This window comes from Oreochromis aureus, linkage group 20 (assembly GCF_013358895.1).
Source record: "Oreochromis aureus strain Israel breed Guangdong linkage group 20, ZZ_aureus, whole genome shotgun sequence".
NCBI classification, from domain to species: domain Eukaryota; kingdom Metazoa; phylum Chordata; class Actinopteri; order Cichliformes; family Cichlidae; genus Oreochromis; species Oreochromis aureus.
In genome coordinates this window covers 17059338-17082350 of record NC_052961.1, presented here as the reverse complement: position 1 = coordinate 17082350, position 23013 = coordinate 17059338, and the positions used below count along the sequence as shown (strand labels likewise).

At 38.5% G+C, this 23013-nt stretch overlaps 1 protein-coding gene and 1 long non-coding RNA gene across 5 annotated transcripts; one reads left to right on the top strand and one right to left on the bottom strand.

Moving 5' to 3' along the window:
* Positions 1–22253, top strand: LOC120435400 (deoxynucleoside triphosphate triphosphohydrolase SAMHD1-like). 4 transcript variants are annotated; one of them, XM_039604942.1, is made up of 17 exons: positions 1–30; positions 9824–9884; positions 9981–10044; positions 12221–12381; positions 12480–12595; positions 12751–12827; positions 16087–16254; positions 16377–16471; positions 16564–16672; positions 16783–16874; positions 17005–17120; positions 17373–17528; positions 19626–19756; positions 20437–20526; positions 20619–20723; positions 20862–20976; positions 21944–22253. In XM_039604942.1, exons 3-17 carry the CDS (start codon positions 10012–10014, stop codon positions 21985–21987), a joined length of 1608 nt encoding a protein of 535 aa, XP_039460876.1. In that variant the 5' UTR covers positions 1–30; positions 9824–9884; positions 9981–10011; the 3' UTR covers positions 21988–22253. The 4 variants fall into 4 exon arrangements, 3 of the variants coding, with proteins under 3 accessions (XP_039460876.1, XP_039460875.1, XP_039460877.1); XR_005609701.1 differs by lacking the exon at positions 1–30 and adding an exon at positions 8341–8397 and having other exon boundaries at positions 20862–21086; XM_039604941.1 differs by lacking the exon at positions 1–30 and adding an exon at positions 8341–8397.
* Positions 13011–14098, bottom strand: LOC120435403. The gene is made up of 3 exons (XR_005609703.1): positions 13718–14098; positions 13232–13519; positions 13011–13070 (listed from the first exon to the last, which is right to left on the bottom strand). It is a non-coding gene; the product is annotated as an uncharacterized LOC120435403 (long non-coding RNA).
* Positions 22254–23013: the final 760 nt, after the last annotated feature.

The window sequence follows — 23013 nt, the reverse complement described above, 5'->3', positions numbered from 1 at the left end:
TGTGAAGACTGTTCAGTCACCATAGCCAAGGTAATTAAAACAGATTATATTACATTTTAGGTTTTTTAATGGCAGTTTTAGTTTGTGATCATGTCTGATGATTGATCTTATAGCAAACATGTTATTGATAATTAGTGCTCAATGTAAGCTTTATTATTATTATATGTGACTGATCATAGTGGCTGCAATAAACAGTGGTTGATCTTTTTATTTACATTTTTTTTTAATCCATAGTCAAATTTCATTAAGTTCACTATAAAGTCATCATTAATACACAAAAAAGGTCCCATGTCAGCAAATCCATGCAGACACAGAATTTTGTTCTGTGTTGAAGAAAGATTGTAATTTGTATTGATTTTTTAATGCACAACAGTCCAAAGGTCTCTTGGCTTCCATCAGATTAGTGTCAGTTTCTTTTTGTGTTTAGGGGAAGACCAATAACACTGAGGTTTATATACTCAAATGTATCCCTGCAGTTTAATTTGGCTGTCCAAGCACATGTTTAAACACCTTCCAGTTCAAATGGGCCTGCACTGCACTTGCTCCATTTTTGAACCAAAATAGTTTTAAAACATTTGTAACTTCATCCTACAATTTAAACTACTTTGTACCTGAACTGTCCATCCTCAATATGTTTATCTACAAGCTTTGTATACAAGCTTGCAAAAAGTGAGGGGTAAGTCTTCCTTTTTTTGCTGAATATCCTTTTTTATATTAGGCTATATTGGGTTAAGGCAAACTAATCTAGTGGTTACTATTCTGTCCTTGCAATGATTTCCCATTTTAAATGGTAGGCGTTCCCTGACAAACATTATTTCTGCTTCAAAGCAGAAGTGGCCTTACAATGGATCTCATTAACTAATAAATCAACTGAAATGTCCTTACAACACCTACTAAAGAAGTGCACACTTAAACTTAGCATTGGATTTATGAAGCATGTGCAGTGACCAGCTTAGCTCTCAATAACTGCAGAAGAGGAAACAAATAATCCGGTCTCAAGAAACAGAGGAGCATCATGTCATGATACTGTCACCTCAGTGGCTACTGTTTCTTGATTTTACTGAGCACATAACAACAACACATAAGTATGGGATATCATGCCTCTGCGTGTGCTGTCTTAAGATACCTTTATTCACAACTTTAAGGCTGATGACCTGTGATCTGCATGGCCTTGCCTGCACATCTACCCCTGTGATCACGGTCATCCCTCAGTTTGGTAGCTGCTCTTCACCAAGCCAAGCTGCACTGTGGGGCAACATTGTGTTGTACCTCATTCCTTTCCTTCAGGTAACAGAAGTTATAGATATAACTGTTCAATCCCTTTCAGTCGTTTCACTCATAAGTATGGTACACGCCCTGTAGAGCAGCCACCGAACTGAAGTTAGACCACACTGTTAGAAAAAACATCTTAAAAAAACAGTAATATTCCGGCAGCTGGGGCGCCAAAATAATACCATAAAATAAAAGAAGATAACTTTCTCATAAAAATGTGGTTATTTTCAGTAATGACAATACAGTTTGTTGCCCTAATTTTACATGGGATTTTGCCTTTTTCAAGTGCTTTTAAACAATAAATTAGGAACATTTTAATGTGATTAAACAATTAAATTACCTATAAACAAGGTCAATGAATGTGGCAATATGAATAATAATACTTAAATGTACAGAAATATACAGTTAACAGTTGGTTTAAATAATAATGGATTGCATGCCCTGGGACAGACTGACAGAGGCGAGGCTGCTATATCGCACCATCGGCCCCTCTGGCCATCACCAGTAGGCGGTAGGGTAGGTGAAGTGTCTTGACCAAGGACACAACGCCCGAGAGTGTCCGAGCCAGGGCTCGAACCGGCAACCTTCTGATTACAAGGCGAACTGCCAACTCTTGAGCCACGATCACCCTAAATAGCAATTATTATTATTATTATTTGATGTAAAACAAGTTTCTAAGAATCATTTCATATATATTTTGTCCCAAAAATCAAAACAGAATTGGGGGAAAAGGCTTTTAAATACGCTGCCCCTGCTTCCTGGAATAATCTGCAGAAGGAACTGAAATTATCAGAATTGGTTACCTTAGGAGAGTTTAAGTCTGTCTTAAAGGAACGAGAGAACAGCTCTTTTACTCAGTGTGATTGTTTTTAATGTACTCTTAATTTGATCTGTTATTGTATATTTTACACATGTTGGTATGGGATATTGTATTTGTTTTAAATGTTATATACCTATGTGGTATGTGACTTTTGTTGCCATGATGCCAGGTCTCTCTTGGAAATGAGATTTTTAATCTCAATGAGATTTTTACCTGGATAAATAAAGGACTAGTAATAAATATTTTTCCATAGCATTACATTTGAATTTAACAGTTCAATCTTTCAAATAACGGACAAATATTTGTGAAATCATGATACATCTGCGAATGTATTTTAACAATCTAAATATGCATATGTACAGACAAATAAATTAAAAAAACAAGAAAATTATGTTTTATTACATTACAGTGATTTTACGTTAATTTACATTTAAAATGTGAAATCACAGTCTATGTAAATTTAATGATATTCTAGAAGAACAGAACAAAACTGTGAAATATACAATAAAATACTTTTATTTTAGGATTTTTTTTTTTACAGTGCACAAACGCCTTAGTGTGTGGTATACCCAGCGGAAAGGACAGCATAAGCCACTGAAGGGGCTGTAATGTCCAAACAATAGAACCACACTAAAGTGTGTGGTTATGCCCAACTAGCTGCAGCACAAATATCAGCTATGGAAACCCCTTTAAAAAGAGCCCATGAGGTTGCCATTGGCCTGGTGGAATGAGCTCTTATGCCCCTGGGACAAAGTAAGACCCCTGATGCTGTACACCAATGAGACAGAGCTCTACCTCTGGCTGGATTAGCAAAACAAAACAGACAAACAACTGGTCACATAAACACACGTTCTCATCCCACCGAGGGGCTGAAGGTGGGCCTTTAATCCGAGCTAACAGGCGTGGAGATCAAACTGGAGGCTGTGCTCCAGCTGGGGGCACACCCACCGCAGCTGTGGGCACCAATCTCTTGCTGGTCGGCAGAGGAGTGATGGTCCTGTGAGAGTTAGCTGTGGGGTTGGGCTTCATATGATATCTGCATGTCTCCATGTATTGTCCATAGCAGGCAATAGGCTGTCCTGCTCACCCTCAAACCATGGATTTCCAGGCCGATGGCCAGCACATCATCATCTTCCTGGGGAGCTTACGCACCAACTGCACAGTGGAGGCTAACAGCGGCCCTATATCTTTTCTATATTCCAGCCTCAGTAACTTTGACACAGCAAAATCAGCTGTATTTACTAGAGATGGACCGATCCGATATTACGTATCGGTATCGGTCCGATACTGACCTAAATTACTGGATCGGATATCGGTGAGAAATAAAAAATGTAATCCGATCCATTAAATATCAAAAAAGCACCTCACAAAACTTGCGACACGGTGTAATTCGGCTCATAACCGTAGCATGTCGGAGCAGTGTGCATCACATGATAGAGCGGCTGTGTGGAGCCTCGCTACCAAACCAGCATTTCAACTCCGGGGAAGTTATCCCAGAGAGAAGTAAAGCAAGTGTTTAAGTTCATCTCTGAATGTTTGTAAAGCGTTCCAGCGTTAAGCTTAACAGCCGATATATGGAGCGACTGCCTCTTGCTCTCCTGCTGCTACTTAAATCATGAAACTGCTTAATGATCAGCTGATCTGCTTTTCTGTCGCGAGTCCGTCTCTCTTCTTTGTTTTTGGCCCACTTTGCACCAGAAAGAGGAAACCAGCGGCTGAACAACAGCAGCACGTTTAAGCTTGATAAGCTGTTGTTAGAATTTATTTAATATTACTTTCTACACCAGGATCCTTTTCTACGTAGCTGACGGCTGGTAACTGTGCAGGGGCGGATCTAGCAAAGTTTAGCCAGGGGCCGATAGGGCATGAACAGGGAAAAGGGGGGCACAAAGACATACTTTTCTTTCTTATTCTCATTTAAAATGTCTAGCTTTTAATAAATAATTATCTGAATCTTACACCCAAAGTTTTAATCTGATGTAAATTGTATAGAAGTCCATTACTGTATATAGTAACTGTTAAGTCTAATATACCCTAGTAAGCTATACTACTTTTTCCTTTGGGAAGGTACCATCATGTGAATTCTGCAATTCTGTTGAAGAAAGATGTTGAATCTATTTAATTATTCTTGAAAAATAATTTATTTCTGTGCATTTTTTCACCCTGCATCAAATTAAAGTTGATTACATCGATTAAGCATCATGAGGTGGAGGGTGGGGGTGGTTCCCTATTTTTTTTTTTTTTTTTTTAGGAGTTTGCAATCCTGTTAGTTAGGTTGCTTACTCTTTAAAATACCAGAATAGGGAGGATGGAGTAGGTTTACGTTTATTAGATTGATCAGTGTTGCTGAACTATGAAATATTTTGGGTGCAGTGTATTTTTACATACAGGTATAACAGAATAGCTTTAGTGTTGTTGTTTATTTAAACTTGAGTATGAACTTATACAAAATGCAGCAAGATATTTAAAAAAAACTGTTTTATTGATTAAAAAACACACTATATCGGATTCATATCGGTATCGGCAGATATCCAAATTTATTATATCGGTATTGGTATCGGACATAAAAAAGTGGTATCGTGCCATCTCTAGTATTTACCCACCTCTGATGAAATCTCATAAGTGTTAGCTTTATTTTGATACCAAGATTGTTTACAAAGAGTTTTCAAGCAGGAACTTCAGAAAGATCTTTGGGGCTTAAGAGGTTAAATTGGCATGATGTTACGCTCTCAAAAGTACAAAAATGCTAGGAGAAAGTTTTGTGGGTGAAATGCTTTTAGTTGCAAACAGTAAGAGAGGCTGATGACTGAGAAATGATCATTTGTTGGTGCTGTAAAGTGTGTTTCTCAAACAAAATATGAAACTCTCATATGAGAAGGCTAATGTAAAAATAAAAATGTGAATACATAAATACCCAGTGATTCCAAGCATAAGTGTACACTGGACAAACAGGATAAAAACAACACAACGAACCTTGAGTGACTGTTCCACAAGTATTTCTTGTTTTAAACTCATGTCTTCCTCATCATCATGTTTTCAGTTTCATTTTTTGTTGTGCAATTAGCCACAACTTAAAGATGCCCTGTAGAATATTTCCATAGCCATTTAATCACAAAAACAAATTGGGAAGAAAGAAAATGCAAAAAGCTGAAGTAAATAACGTGCTGAAGGAGAAAAAAGGAAAGGCAGGAGACAGCGGTAGCGGTAGCTACCTGTACTTAGCATGTAACGTTAGTTGCAATCTTTACAAGAAAAGTTAAGTCTGCAAATACAGTTGCAAAATCTGTCCCTAAATAATTTATACCGTGTGAAGAACACATTATAAATAACAATATTACATAAACATGACCTGGTCATCTGAGGTTGGAAAGGTAGGTAGAAGAGTTTGAAGATGGAAAGATGGCTACTGGCTAGCTTACCTTTGAGGGTGTTTGCGCCCAGGTGCCTGGTGAAGGCTGAGGTAGTCCCCGCTGTCTCGGTCAAGGAGACTTTGCAAAATCTGCATTTTGCCGAATGCTTCTTTTGCATTTACCGAAAACTCTTTGTGTTCTATGAACATAAGCGTTATGACAGACAAAGTCGCTGACATTTCTGTAACTTACTGTCGTAGTTTACTGCTCAATCTAACGGGTTGCGTTTAGTTGTGTTCGAAGGGCACGAAAAGGCGAAATAATAATATGCCATAATATGGAGGATTTGAGCATAGCTGAGCCACTGTGTGACAGCTGAGCAGCGAAAGGAAATTAAGTGAGGAGCCTGACTTAAAATTCCTGACTTAAAATTCTTGCTGATGCTACAGCAATAGGACAGTTTTATGAAAAATGCCTTTAAGTCAACAGACCCTGAATCGACAAAAAGCCCTGAGAGTGATCCCACAGCTGAGGATTATTTTGGGATTGGTTTTTACCTGTAGAGTGAAACCATTCCGAGAGCAAGTCTACCCTGTTGGACCAGGAGAGTATGTCTTGACAGGAGGTGCTAGCTGGTCCACGTGATGATGCTAAAAGCCAGCCTAACATTTTATATACACCTCCATTGTTATATAGGCTGCCCTCACCAAGCTAAAATTGCCAACAGTGTTTGCAGTGCAACATTATTGGTATTAAATAATATTCAAGTTATTTTTGCTTTTATATTTGAGCTAGCTATTGCAATTCAAATAACCATGTTTACTATTCTGACCTTGGCTTTTCAAAGCTGGACAGATCACTGGTTACTTTTGCAGTACTGCCTACTGTCTATTGTTTTTTTGTTTTTGTTTTTTTGAAAGGCTAAGAAAAGGTTACAGAATACTGAAAGAGGGAGGCTAGTAGCTGAGCAGGCTGAGACTAGAGGAAAATCAATTTAAAAGTACAAAAAGCCTTTTCTTAAGATTGTTTATTATGTTCGTACTAGGCCTGTAGAAATATGATAAGGCCTTTTATTACTTTTCCAAACCTATTTTCAGTCCCGAGACTCGGGTGTTTGATGTCATTTTTTTGGTCATAGGTTTTCCATTTTCCTTTCTAATACAATCACAATTATTTCTAATAACAGAATTATGAATACTTGATTGAAAATAAACAATGATCCTACACACAGGTGTCACAGTAGTAATGTAACAATGTGGAATTGGGTAATCGAGAGGAGGGAAAAGTGCCACATCCACAAAGAGAGAGACAGAAAAACAGGATGAGAGCAAAGGGTGGAGGCAGGGCTGGACTGGGACAAAAAATCGGCCCGGGCATTTTGACTAGAGACCGGCCCACCAGGTATTATAGGAAAAACCATAAAGCCTTTGAATGAAAACAAACGTCGTTGTGACAGTGATGTACACTGTCTTGTTGGTATATATGTATCAATCTAGAACTTAACTTAAACCTACACCATCCTCCCTATTCTGGTATTCTAAACAGTACTTAGCGAAACCCAAAGACTGCTTGGTTTACCTCCTGAACTTTCTACAACACATGGAGGAAACCTGAAATTAAGACAGAAGACTAGAGGTGAGACATGACCATTACTGAATATTAAAAATAATAAATGACAGATTTAGTGATATTTTCATAAACTATTTATTTACCACATCAATAAACAGCATGGCAGGGCAAAATATTTTTTCTAACATGGTAACCTTTAAAAAGTGAAAGGAGACAGAAAGAAAGGTGAGAAAGAATAAAACTTCCTCACTCAAAACTTACCATCAAAACTTAATTTTGATGGTATTTTACACACAGTACTGGTACAGTACCTAGAAAATGTGGGAAAATACTGGCATCATATACAGTACTTACTTTCTGAAGAAATTATGTTGGGACCCTGAAAAAAATTACTATGTACAATAATGGATTTCTATACATTTGACATCAGATGAAAACTTTGGTTGTATGATTCAGATAATTATTTGGTAAAAGCTAGAAATTTTAAATGAGAATAAGAAAGAAACGTATTTTTTGTTCCCACCCTTCCCTGTTAATGCCCTACCTGGCCCCCTGGCATAACTTTGCTAGACCCGCCCCTGCACAGTTACCAGCTGTCAGCTACTTAGAAAAGGATCCTGGTGTTATTTGTCTCTCAGAAACAGTTCATAACTTCCCTTCAACCCTTCATCCCTCCAGCAAACATCAGCTGATACTAGAAATTAATATTAAATAAATTCTAACAACAGCTCATCAAGTTTAAAGGTGCTTCTGTTGTTTAACGCGACCTCCGCTGGTTTGCTCTTTCTGACGCAGAGAGAAAAGCCGATCAGTCGGGACAAATCGCGTTGCATTTCACCTCAACTTTAAAGTTCGACTTCCTCGGCTGTAATTGGTCCAGCCCAGAGTCGATCATGACCAACTGGCCAATACACCACTATTCATTTATACCGTTGAAAAAATAAAAGAAATAAAACCCCATCGGCCCATAAAAACGAAAAATCACGAGCGGCCCACCGGGCAAATGCCCGGTATGCCCGATGGCCAGTCCAGCTATGGGTGGAGGAGAATCATAAAACACAACACGATTGTTCAGAGCTACAAATACACAATTATGAAAATTATTAGTAATTATGAAAGCAATATTCTCTTTCTGAAAATAGATTCACTAAATCCTCTGCACAGGTATTGCAGCAGTGATCCCAACGCCACACCCATAGATACGCACACACACACACACACACACACACACACACACACACAAAATAGAAATACAGAAAGCATAGGGGGAGGAGACTGAACACCAAACATCTCTTTATATAAAGAGGACAGCTTGAAGTGCATCTCATCAGTAACAAGGACATCCTTTTCATGCAGACTGAAGTCAGATTCATTGCTATTGCAAAGGTAACTGACACAAACATACATTACATGTCTCTTGATAATCGGATTTTAAATTGCAATTATCACAGATGATTGTGTGAAATGATTGCCAATGTGTCTGTAATGTGTTATTGATAAAGAGTCATTAAGAAAGCAGAAATAAAGAAGAAATATGAGTATAATGGAAATTACATTCTGCAAAATGTTTCTGTTGTTTACAAACTTGGTTTCATCTTATTGCTGAATGCATCTTTACTTTATACAAGTATTTAATTGTTCTAATTTCTGCATGTGTTGAACTAATAATTTCTCTTTTTCTCCTCCCTTAATTTTTACGAGGAAATCCAAAGTATTTGCTTAAGATTGAATTCATTTTGATTCCACATTATTTTCATTATCGATTGTAACACAAATCTATTTGTTAGTGTCAGAATTGTTCAGTTATTCGAAAGTATAATATATTGAGTACACATGAGCACTTTAGGCACTTTAAGTATATTTTCATACTAGTGCTTAGGGGAAATACTACTACTTTGTTCAAATGCTACTACTTTTGTAAACTTGCAAATACCTGCTGTACTATATGCTGACTTAAGTCAGTTATACATTTTGTAAATTCCTCAACTTTAATGAATTCCACCCAAAATATTAATTCTAAACATTTTTAAAAGCATTAAGGAAAAAAACAAAGCATAATTCATTAACCAAGCATTTGTACTTGAACTGGAAAGGGGCAAGAAATCAGAACACAGTTGACTGCAATTTGCAGTGTACTGACATATACAGTAGAGATTTTACACACTGTTACTTTAAATTATAATCTCATCTGGGTGATACAAAAAACACTGTTTTGATAGAGTTGCAGTTCAGAATTTTTTCAATAATATCAGTATGGAAACAAAACATTTTCATAGATTGCAAGTAAAAACAGGGTACTATTCAAATTAAGAGAGGGGAATGATATCATGTAGTTGTATTGTATCAGGTAGTAGTATTTTTTAGAGAATAAAAAGCTTGCCCCTTTTAACACTTCTAATTGTTCTGCCCCCTTTCTTCAGTGTCTTGGTGAAGTTAAAGCCTGGATGTCAAATAATCTACCCCTGCACATCAGACAAGCTCCTACTGTCAATCTTTTTAAATCTTATCTTAAAACACATTTTATTCACTGGCTTTTAATACAGTATGAGAGTTATTTGGTATTTGATGTTTGGTACTAATATTATAAGTTATTTAACTAGTTATTCTGTAGTTTTGTACAGCACTTTGATCAACATTGCTGTTGTAATTAAATGTGCTACATAAATAAATAAATGATAAACAAAAGGACTATCCCGTCCTAAAGGCTTGACATCTGAGAGCATTCTTAACTTGCCATTATTGCTAATAATAATAGTCTAATAGTCACAGTTGATAGATCACAGGACTGATAACCTTTTCCTTATGTACCCAGAAAACAACATCACTGATCTTCGTCAGCTAATTCCTGATCAGGTGGAGAAAATTGGCATAGAGTAAGTTTGTCCATGTTAAAAGAAGTTGCATTGTTTACTCGGTTAATTTAGTATGTTTCTGCTATGCTTGCTTATGTTTTTTAATGTACTCTTTAGGGATAGTATCCATCTTCCAATCTACAACACTATGGAAAATCAACAGGACACCAAAGAAAGGAAGGTGATTTAACATGACCCTCGGTCTTTATCTTACAATAACTGATAAATTGATGAAACCCATTTTTCTAATTTGATACAGTATCAAAAATATTCAAAAGGACAAGGATAAAATATCCTTTTGTCATGATCCTGGGTCCTTTTGACCCAGCGTGTTGTGTTTTCTATGATTGTGATTGTGGTTCTGTTCTTCCTTAGTTTAGTGTTCATTCTTTTCTGCCCATGTATCCCTGTGTTTAGACTGCGTTTTTGAGTCTGTGTCATTACGTGTATGTAGTTCCTGTTTTATTGTGAAGGTCTGTGTCTTATGTCAGTGTGTTCTGTTTACGTTTCCCCTGCCTCGTCAGTTGTGATGTCTTCCAGGTGTGTTCCCCTCCTGTTTCCCATCCCTTGATTCCTGGCGTGTGTATTTATAGTGTGTGTTACCTCGGGCTGTGGCTGGTTCGTCTGTGTAGTTCACCTCGTTCTTCCTGCGTCTCTCTGTGCGTCTCTCTGTGCGTCTCTCTGTGCGTCTCTCTGTGCGTCTCTCTGTGCGTCTCTCTGTGCGTCTCTCTGTGCGTCTCTCTGTGCGTCTCTCTGTGCGTCTCTCTGTGCGTCTCTCTGTGTATTTCCCCGTACCTCCCTGCATCTTTGTTCAGGTTTGTTTTGTTAGCTCTGCCCAGCTTAGGTTTTCCGGTTTCATGTTCACCCGCCCCGTCCACTCGGGTAAATAAATATTCACCTGCACCAGAGCTGCCGCATTTTGGGTCCTTTCTACTAACTCCACACGTCTGCCACACCGGACGTGACAGTACGAACCAGCCACCATGGACCCAGCAGCAGTAAATCCGTCCGAGGAGCTCCAAGATGACATCTACAATGTGGAGATCCTCCTCGGGCTGTGGCTGGAGAACCCTCCGAAAGAGCTTCGCCGCGCTGTTGAAAGCCGGCTACAACGGCTCTTTTCCAGCCTGCCATGGCTACTGGAGTCGCTTCCCCCGACCATGCAGGCCTTTCTCCACAACACACCTCACCTCCTCTCAGCCACTCCTGCCTCGCTGCCCGACTCGCTGGATGTGATCTTGCCCGGCCCGTCGGAGCCGTCTGCGGGGAGGAAACGTCGATCACCCCACAGCCGGACGTTCGGACTTCTAAATCGCCGGCTGTGGTGAGTGAGGACTCTGTTTCTCTTCCGGACTATGTGACTGTTCATTCAGGGGCTGTGTTTTGTGCCGCGGATAGCAGTACTGTCAACAGCTTATCAGCTGCCCAGCAGCAGCCACCGTCAGCTCGGTTAGCTGCCCAGCAGCAGCCACCGTCCGCTCCTCACTCGCTCTCCTCTCAGTCTGCGTCAGCTGCTCACTCGCTCTCCTGTGTCACCAGTTTTACTCTTTCACTCCGTGCAGGGAGGTAATTTAATGTCTACTCAGGGTACTTTTCATGGTTTGGCCGCCGTTGGCACAGTTTGCCACTCCAGGGCTTCCCCAGAGGCTAGGTCTCAGTCCCCAGCTAATTCTGGACCCCTGAAGTTTAAGCAGCCCCCTGAGAACTGTACCATGTCAGCGTTGCCTGGGCAGAGCCAGTGCTCAGTGCATTGCCAGTCGCCTTTATGTCAGCTAGTGGACTCCATGCCTGCTGGCTTTGTTATGGCTTCTGCTGGAGGGTCCGAGGGACCGCTCCGGCCTTCATCTCTAGTCTCCGCTGGAGGGTCCGAGGGACCGCTCCGGCCTTCATCTCTAGTCTCCGCTGGAGGGTCCGAGGGACTGCTCCGGCCTTCGTCTCTAGTCTCCGCTGGAGGGTCCAAGGGATCTGTCCAGCATGTTGTGTCTCCACCTCCGGCGTCCACGCCGCCGCCTGCAGCACCTCAGTCTCCGTCTTCCACGCCCTCGCCCGCTGCAGCCTCCGAGTCTTCATCCTCGCCCCGTCCAGCCAGCTGCAGCCTCATCGTCCAGCCAGCTGCAGCTAACCGGCCACTTTCCAGGCCACTGGCCAGGCGCCATCGCCGTCGTGGGCAGCCCCCAGACTCCCTTCGCCTGAGTCGCCGCCGTTGCCTTCCGCACGGTCGGCCTCCGGACCAACTTATGATCACACATCTTAAGACCACAAAATCAATACTCGGAATGTTGAATTTCTACTATTTTGGCTATCGTAGTGTTTATGAAATAACTCAGCTACATATGTCTTATTTGTTTTTTTTCCAGGTCTTTTATGATCCTATCCATGGGCTTTTAGAGTTACACCCACTTCTTGTCAAAATCATTGACACACCTCAGTTTCAGAGACTGCGAAACATCAAGCAACTTGGAGGGGCCTATTTTGTTTTCCCTGGAGCATCTCACAATCGCTTTGAGCATTCACTTGGGTATTTATCAGATATTCTGCAGTAGGGTAACTACTGACCCATACCTCCATAGAGTTATTGAAACAGTGCAACTCAGTTGTACATGCATTGTGTTACAGAGTGGCGTACCTAGCAGGCCAGTTTGCAGAAGCTCTAAGTACAAAGCAGCCAGAACTCAATATTACGCCTGAAGACATCCTGTGTGTGCAGATTGCAGGACTTTGCCAAGATCTGGGTAATTGATGAACAACTAGTATAAAAGTGAATTTACACCAACCTAATGGTGTATTATAAGGCCAATGTGACAAAAAGAAACATCAACAGTAGACTGTTTTTATATGAAACTATATATGCAAACACTGATAACAAATGTATTATATCTGTATGTAGGACAAGGACCCTTTTCCATTGTCTTTGAGGAAATGTTCATCCGGGAAAAAAGGGCAGATCTGCCGGACGGTAAGAAGGTAAGAAGCAAAGTTTTCTGATGTTTGAGATGCATCACCAAACTCAAACACATGTGAGTGTCTTGATTTTGTAGCACTGTGGGTCAGTGGTTAGCACTGTTTACTCACATGGGTTTGGAAACTTTCTAATTAATTAGAAAACCAGATTACAAATTCAAAATTTCAATTTCACATTTTATTGGTCACATACACAGTCATACACAGTACGATATCCAGTGAAATGCTTACACAACTGCTCGTGACCTAAAGAAGAGAAAAGGCTATGAATAAGATGGGAAATAAATATGAAAAATTAAAAAGGGTAAATTTAAGTAGGAAGGAATAAAATATAAAAATTAAAGTTAAAAAAACATAACTGTACAACAACAAATTAGAATGGAGAGAGAGAGAGAAAATGAATGCACCTGACTTTATATGGCATGAGACTCCATCAGTCGTTTACTGAGTGTTTAATTTTTCCTCCAATGCTGTATATTCAGGAGGCGCACAACAATTATTCTTTGAAGAGGTGTAACCGGTTTCTGCTTCATCCTACTGCAACAGTTCGGCCCAAACAGACTCCTCGACTCTGCGTTGTGTTGTGTTTTAAGAAAACAATGAGTCTCTGATCGATGCCACTTTATTTCCTGAATGGAAACAATGGTGTTTTTTATCAGTGCACAGGCTCGCCACACACCACTCCGCACAGCACACTACGGCAGAACATCCCATTAGCATTCCGCTTTAGCATACATGTTTTACACAATAATAAACAAATGAAAAGTACATAAAACTGGTGTTGGACATGTGTCCACTAAGCACTTATCACACTCGGTGCCCATCAGTTAATCAAACATCTTTTATGTGTCTGTACTGCTTAGCTATATCGTGTGCGGAGCAATACAACTCACCTCTCGTATGGCTACGGCAGACTGGCAGCGATTACTGCAGCCAGCCTCCCCTAACCAGCCACACCGAGAGGGGGGGCGCTGTTTCCCCATTACACTGACATTTGTGGCAAGTGGAATAATACCACATAAACACTGTTACAGAGGCATGGAATTTATACAGTGCTTTTCTCATGTTTTTGACCACTTAAAAAACGTTTTGTTATGAAGCATCATCACTCCTCACTGGGCCAATAAAAGTAATACAACTAATAAAATAATCCTAAAATACTTAAGGACAGATTTTTATATGCACCTTTCTCTGAAAACAGTGATTCAGATTATGAGAAGCAGCTGAATAAGAATCAATATGGTTTTTTATATAATGGCAAACTCCGTTAGAAGTTGCTGGGAACACAGGATTTTGAAGTCCGAAGGACCTACACTAGCTTCTGAGGACTTAGTGTAGAAGAACATACAACATTATTTAGATTCTAAGCCATCCATGTGTTAATGAGGTTACTGATAGTGTACAATATAAGCTACTGTGTACATTCCTCATGTTTCTTTAAGCCCTTAATCATTTCATTACTTCATATTGTAAGATTCAGACATGAAAACAACACAGAGCCATTAACAGTTACATTCTAAAATTTAAGCTTTTTAAAATAACCTGTAATTTTAATCTTCCTCTACTAGGATTTCGATACTCAAATCACTACTATAAGCCTCATTCATACACAAATACATACAAGCACATTTTTTTGATGCCTAAATGCATGTAGACTACAGGAACCAGCTGTAAAGCCCCTGATCTTCCAGTAGGTAGTTCACCCAATCTTCTCCCTGAGCTAAAATTGTCTGTAAGAACTTCCCCATCGTATTTCCAAGTATTTTGAGTAGAGATGGACCGATCAGATATTACGTATCGGACCGATACCAACCTAAATTACTGGATCGGATATCGGAGAGAAATAAAAAATGTAATCCGATCCATTAAATATCAAAAAAGCACCTCACAAAACTTGCGACATGGCATAACTCGGCTCATAACCATAGCATGTTTGAGCAGTATGCCTCATGTGATAGAGCAGCTGTGTGTATTTGTAGCCTAGCTAGCAATCCAGCATTTCATCTCCGAGGAAGTTATCACAGAGAGAGAAGTAAAGCAAGTGTGTAAGTTCATCTCTGAATGTTTATAAAGCGTTCCCGCGTTAAGCTTACCAATCGATATATGGAGCAAGTGCCTCTTCTCTCCCCCTCCCTCTCCTGTTGCTACTTCAATCATGAAACTGCTTAATGATCAGCTGATCGGTGAGTCCGTCTCTCTTTGTTTTTGGCCCACTTTGCACCAGAAAGAGGAAACCAGCGGCTGAACAACAGCAGCACGTTTAAGCTTGATAAGCTGTTAGAATTTATTTAATATTACTTTCTAGACCAGGATCGTTTTCTACGTAGCTGACAGCTGGTAACTGTGCAGGGGCGGATCTAGCAAAGTTTAGCCAGGGGGGCCGATAGGGCATTAACAGGGAAAAGGGGGGCACGAAGACATACTACTTTCTTATTCTCATTTAAAATGTCTAGCTTTTAATAAATAATCTGAATCTTACACCCAAAGTTTTAATCTGATGTAAAATGTATAGAAGTCCATTACTGTATACAGTAACTGTTAAGTCTAATGTACCCTAGTAAGCTATAATACTTTTTCCTTTGGGAAAGTACCATCTGTGCACTCTGCAATTCTGTTGAAGAAAGATGCTGAATCTATTTAATTATTCTTGAAAAATAATTGATTTCTGTGCATTCTTTTTTCACACTGCATCAAATTAAAGTTGATTACGTCAATTAAGCATCATGAGGTGGGGGGTGGTTCTCTTTTTTGTTTTTGGGGGGTTTTTTTGCTGGGAGTTTGCAACCCTATTAGTTAGGTTGCTTAAGATTTCTGCTAAGTAGTCTTTAAAATACCAGAATAGGAAGGATGGAGTAGGTTCAAGTTTATTAGATTGATCAGTATTGCTGAACTATGAAATATTTTGGGCGCAGTGTATTTTTTTACATAGCTACAGGTATAACAATAGCTTTAGTGTTGTTGTTTATTTAAACTTGAGTATGAACTTATACAAAATGCAGCAAGATATTTAAAAAAACTGTTTTATTGATTAAAAAACACACTATATCGGATTCATATCGGTATCGGCAGATATCCAAATTTATGATATCGGTATCGGACATAAAAAAAAAAAAAGTGGTATCGTGCCATCTCTAATTTTGAGTATTTAAAACGATACAGTTCATAATGACAGAGTATGTGAAGAAACTGTTTCCCTTCTCCTCTGTAATTTCCAGACAGCATGTAACAGTTATTATGAGTAGATTTTTTTTGTATCTTTCAGCGTGAGAAGATTTCTGTGCAGATGTTTGATTACTTACTGACAGCCAATAATCTCCATTCATCAATGAAGGAATATGGTCTGAATGTGGATGGTCAAAATAAAAGTGACCTGGTGTTCATCAAGGAGATGATCGGAGGACCTCTGAACACTACTGAAACTCAAGAACAGGTTTATATCAGTTTCTGTGTAAAAACAGTGAATTCAGTTCTTAGTATTGCTGTAGGATTCGATGTCTGTGCTATTCCTCTTTTTTTTTTTTGTTTTTTTTTTTTTGTTTTGTTTTTTCACAGTTCATGGGTCGAACACAGGACAAGTACTTCCTTTATGAAATTGTGGAAAATGAGAAAAATGGCATTGATGTGGACAAGTTTGACTACATTGCCAGGTGGATCCTGTTAAAGAGACCAGTTTTTAACATGATAAGTTACAGTGTATTATTTTGATTTCTTAACACATTTCCACATTATGTCATCTCAGAGATGGCTACTATCTGGGCATCCAGAGCAGCTTTGACCATCGCCGTTGCCTCATGTTTGCCCGGGTGTGTAGGGTGGACGGGATAAACCACATCTGCTTTAGAGACAAGGTATTGTTTTGGGGGTTTTTTTTTTTCTTTTTAGTTTTCATAAATTTCAGTGCTTTATTTCTAATATTTTATGTTTAGTTGCAACTAAACTGTAGGAATACTTTAAATAGGAGGTGAGCAATCTGTATAGCATGTTCCAAACAAGGAGCTTACTCCACAGAACAGCCTACCAGCACAAAACGACCAGGATCATAGAGGTTATGTGAGTATCTGTTCTTACAATATACTTCATCATTTAGCATGATCTCCTGAATATAGCATATGTAATTTCTGATTATACTGTATAGTAAAAAAAGTTTCTCAAAGTAAAATATTGAAGTTGTTTATTTTAGGATCAAAGATGCCCTCTTAAAAGCAGGTGAATGCATCCAGATTGAAGGCTCAAAAGGAAAAATATGCAGTTTATCCACAGCTATAGATGACATGGAAGCCTACACCAAGCTCACAGGTCAGTCAGCAATTATTGTCTTAACTCATGTTTTAAACTTTGCCAGTAGATGGTCATATTTTGCTGTTGCCTTTTCTAATTGTGGAGCAGTGTAAGTGTATTTTATAAAGCACTACAAAAATGTGCGACTGTGTTAAATGTGAGAAGTTTAAAGCTGCTTTTTTGATAAAGACTAGAAAAGTCTTGATATTGACCGATTTTTGCCATAATTAAGCAGCTCAAGGGCCTGACATTTTTTTATTTGTCTCATAGATTCTGTATTTGAAAAAATACTCCACTCCTCCGAGAGGCCGGATGCAATGATTCAGATGCTAGAACACGAGTTGGGCACAGATCCCTCCATCCTGTTCAAGGGCTCAAGTCTCTCACCCACCGAAGAAAACATGGAGACCTACAAAAAGATGAAAGGTCAGTGTTCTACCACTCAAGATTGAAGAACATTAAGACACTTGTTTGTGCCATGTTTAAAATATGTTTTTAATAACATCTGGAGTTCTGTATACGTATGTTAGCAAAAACAGGATCCAAATATAGGGAAAGGGAAAAAATAGCTCTAAACCTATAGGTTGTTAGAAAAGGAAAGGAAAATGCTGTGGAGATAAGCATGATAAGGAAAAGCCAAACAGTAACATGAGGAAACAGGACCATCTGTAGAAAGCTATTTTAATAAACTCCAAGTTTAACTATGAGCTCTGAGTTAGCTTATTGTGAGTACCATCCCCCTGAATAAAAATGTGCTTGGGTAATGAAAATGATTCATGATAACAACAGAATAATAATGAACATTGCCTTTGTGTTAATCCAGTGGACCAAACAATATAATTTTGTGTCACTGTGGACTATCAGGTTCATCTATTAAAAATAGATGTGTCCTTTTAAAAATAGAATAGAATAGCTCTTTAGTGTCATTTTACATGTACAACAAAATTGTGGGTGCTCCACACCAACTGTGCAGAAATAAAATATAAATAGTCAGACAGGAATAACATATAATAAATAACAAACAGAAAATTATATACAGTGGGCCATGTGTGGCCAACCTTTCAAATGCAGATTTGACATGTTTGTGAGTGTACACTATCCAAAACCTAGTGATGGTTTACTCATTTTTTCCAGTGGGAGGCTGTAGCTCAGGAGGTAGAGCAGGTCACCTACTGATTGGAAGGCTAGTGGTTCAAGCCCTGGCTCCTCCAGTCTGCAAGAGTGTCAATGTGTATGATTGTAGTTAGGAATTGCAGTTTAGAGAAAGTGGGTGAATGTGGCATGTTGTATAAAGCACATTGAGTAGTCTGGGAGAGTAGGAAAGCGCTATATATGAATCAGTCCATTCACTGTCTGAACAGAGTTTTTTTTCATGTTACTTTTGTACTATTATGTTCCAGCACATGCTGTTATTACATGGCGTGATTAAGGTACACATTAGGCTGACATCTGGGAGGGCACAGGACCACCAGTGTGTCTGCAACTGGCCATGTGCTGGCCCATTTCTGGGTCACCTCTGGCAAACCTGATCTGGGCCACCAAAGGGCCTCTTTTAGTTTTAATGTGCCAACAACTTTGGTGGTTTGTTTTTTCGTTTTTAAACATTTTCTTCCATCCATAACATCAATAAGCTATTTTAGGTTAATCATCGTTTCAACAGCAGGCTCGTCTTTTAGCTGCAGCTGCTTCTGTGTCAAAATAATTTTTCTAATATCACATATATTTTTAACACTTAAATCAAAAGTCTTTTTTGGTTGTAGTCTTCTCTGTGTTAAATTCATGTTATATCAGTTTGTTTCCATCATCTAATTCTGAACAACAGTCATGATCTATGATCTTAGTATTCAACACTTGTCTTTTCTGGGGTGGTTTAAAAATGATTGCACAGGTGAATATCTTTGTTTTTAACATCTATGACAACCTTAATGTCTAAGGTTGTCATAGATGTTGACAACATACTAAGCAGTGTCAACCTGTAGCACTAATGGTATTGTCAGTATGGTTATAATTTTCTTTACCAGTCATTGTTTTCTGTTTGGTTTGACCGACTTAAAAAAAAGCTGTCTTGGATCCAGATTACCATGTTGGAAACAACATTGATGGCTGAAACACAGAACTGAGTGATTTAAGTCAGGATGTGACCATTGATAGTTGTTTTAAACTAGCTCTGTCTGCAAGGTGTTTAATAATTCCTCCAATCCCATCACATAAGCTTTTTCTACTGGTTTCTGCAACAGATTGCCTTGTGCCAAAACATGTGCCATATGTGTTTTGTGAAAACATCAGTTCTACATACAGTTCTATTATTTTGAGTATTGACTCTTCAGATTATGTTTCAGTCTGAACTAACTTTACAGGCTTTGCTTATGATAATAGAAAACAGGGGAAATGGGATTTTACATTAAGTGGGTTGTTTTCATTTGTGTAAGTTTTGCTGTGCCTCTCTTTATATTATTAATCACTTTTCTTAAATACTTATTAAATGTTTTAACTGACGAATCTTGGATTCTGTTTGTTCTGCAGTGAATATTATTACAGAAGCCATCAACTCATTCTCCAAAGAGATGGGTGAGGCCCAGAGGCTTCTATTAAAGATCGTCTCTCGAGAAATCTACAAGTGTTTGGGCAAAATGCAGTCTGAAAAACCCACCATGGTGTGCAGTAATCTCTTGTGTTTCTGAGCTTGTTTACACTTTCTGACTGTGGCAATATCAATGCACATTTTTAATTGTTTAAGGGTAAAAAACTGGATATTGTTATTAGAATTTTGTTAATCATTAGAAAATAGAAGCGTTAACTCTGCAGTTTAAATAATTTGAAATGAAACCATCATCAAAACCATTTATTGCAAACGGCACAACTTTCACACTCAACATCATACCTTTCAAATCACACCTTTAAGGTTTTGTGAATGGTTTTGTCATGAACACATAACAAAACCATGTGTTTGCCTGTAGTTTATACATTATAGGTTCCACTTTTTTGGAACACATTTCTGTGAATTTCACTTTTACACAAAATGATTCATCAACACTGCCAAGCTGCAATGTTTTGACATAAATAGCTGACTATTGTCAGAATGTTTAAAACAAAACAAAAAACCCCAAAGCAGAGCTAATTTTAAATACATTATTGAGGCAGATAAATCCATTTCAATAAGTGTGAGAAGATTATTGCATAAGATCTTCATAAGGAACGACTGTTTATACTGACATGAACTAAAAGTACATTTTGCCTGTGATGTGGACATGCTCTTACTGTGTGTGGACAAGATGGGCTACATTTCAAATCTCTTGTCCCTCTTACTTCTCACTCTTTCTTCTACCACCATTAGTCAGAGATTGATACTTGGAAAAAGGAATTGGCTCAAGCATGCCCACCTGGGGAGAATGTCACAGTTACAGCCAACGACTTCGAAATTGTGGTGAGTTTTTGATCATCATTCGATTTGTAAGATATTTACCTCTGCTGTGAAACCATATTGTATGAAACAGGCTTCCTATAACTTTCTTTTAGCACTTTACCATGGATTATGGGATAACAGAAAAAGAACTCATTGAAAATGTATTTTTCTACAAAAAGAATCAACATGACAAACCATTCAACCTCCGTGAAGATGAGGTCAGAACCAAAACAATGAATTAAAAAAGTTTTGATCTTGGTATATTTCTATAAGTTTGTTGCTGTTTGTGTGTATATTTTTAAGACAACCTTTAGGACATTGTTATTTTAAACTTTATCTCTCATCATTCTTGTCAGGTTTCTATGCTTCTCCCAAAGTGCTCCTCTGAGCAGTTCATAAGGGTTTACTATAAGAACATCGATGAAGAAATCGTTGAGACTGCCCAGGAGCACTTTGATCAGTGGCTCTCAGGTAATTTCTCTGATATCTAACGTAAAATGTACATGACTGGTTATTTTTTTTTATCAGGGGTGATGACCAGCAGTACTCACCTGCTTTCATACCATCACAAACTAACACAGGTGGGGCTTGCAGGTTAAAAGATGTGATAGATTTTAGTGTTTTAATACGAATGGCTGGTTTTTAGATAAGGAGAAGCATCAGAAGTTAAACACAAGCAGATAAAAATTGTAAATATTGTCAGAGCTGATTTCTGAGCTGATTTACAACAGACAAGGGCTGCAGCTAATGCTTGTTCTAATCTATCATCTGAAGAATATACTGGTCATTTTCTTGGTAATTATCTAGTAAAACAAAACAGACACTTATAAATGATCAGGTGTCTGATGTGAATATTTTCACACTTGATAATAAAAATGGGGACACTGGGATCGAGCCCTTGTTTATAACATTTGTTAACTATTCAAGCTTAAGAAGTATCTAGTATAACAATTAAAATATCTAGAATTGATTTAAATTACAGACAAAATGCAGCAGTAATGAAAAATGAAGCTGAAGATGACCTGTGGAATTAAAGAAATTGTTTTACTGCTACAGTATATTTCTTAGCATTAGCATTGCATTAATACCATCACATATAGCTTTAAGACGGCGTGGAGACATTTAACATACTGACACCATATTAACCTTTATTACAGGTGCAGTTATAACCGTTTTTATATTGTCATATCTCTATACACACATTGCAGTTCTGTGCTCATAAAAGAGTTGAAGCTCCCCAGGTAATTAAAGGTCAAAAGCTTCGTTCGGCGTTAGGTCCGGACGATCCATTGGATGAGAGGCTGGGAGCTAGAGAAAGATCGCACACATGCTTACAAAACACATATATATATATACCACATATAACCTAGAAACAGATCTGAGTAGAGGCCTGAATGCATTCAGCAAACATGTTGTGCTAGAGTCTACTTGACAACAGGTGACATAAGGAGGGGACCAGCCCATGGGGACCCAGAGGCCTGAGACCATCGCCTTATTTGGAAGAAGATGCGAGAAAGAGGAACTCTGATGTCTGCATTTATCTCTAAAAATTGATCATTGTCTGTAAAAGAGGCAAATAATGTTCTTAAGATGCAAATAATGTGCTTGTAAACGCATGAGGGGGCGTCATAATACCCTGATATTATAAAAGCAATCTGAAGTGTATTTTTGGATGAAGATCCTTGCTGATGTTGTGCAGTGACTATCTTCCCGCGCGTGTGTTCAATAAAATCATTGTTTTGACCCAACCCTTCTGGACTGTTCTGGTTTTGTATCTTCCCTCAATTCCAAATCCGTAACAGACCTAAAATGAAAAACATGAAACATTCAGTGACTCATTGAGATTGAGGACTCTAAAATAATGAATACATACTTTTAGTCTGATCTTTTTTTCTTTTATATTAGACTTCTGAAATTTGTAGCTTTATATGTTTTTTTTTTTTTTTTTAAGGGATTAAGTTATAACATAAGAAAAGTATGCAAATATTTAAGAAGACTCAATTTACTTAAAGTACCATATGTTATATATCAGATAATAGCTATATTCATGTCTTATATGCTATAGTGGAGGTTTGAAAAGAGGTAATTACATTGATGTTTAAAGGACAGATGATCATGGCTGTACATGCTGTAAAACCCAAATGACATTTGTTATTTTATTATTTTAATTTAATTTGCTGGTTGGATGTCTGATTTGGAGAGTGTCATACTAACAAAAAGTTGAGCAGCAGAGCTGGAGGTGGCAGAGTTAAAGATTTTCACTGGGAGCGACCAGGAAGAACAGGAAATGAGTACATCAGAGAGACAGCTCAGCGGTTTGGAGACAAAGTTAGAGAAGCAAGCTTGAGATGCTCTGGACATGTGCAGAGGAGGGAAAATTGATATACTGGACAAAGAATGCCGAATATAAGGCTGTCAGGTGTGAAGGAAAAGAGAAATATAACAGAGAAGATTCATGGATATAGTGAAGGACATGAAAGAGAGTTGTTTGACACAGGAGGCAGCCAG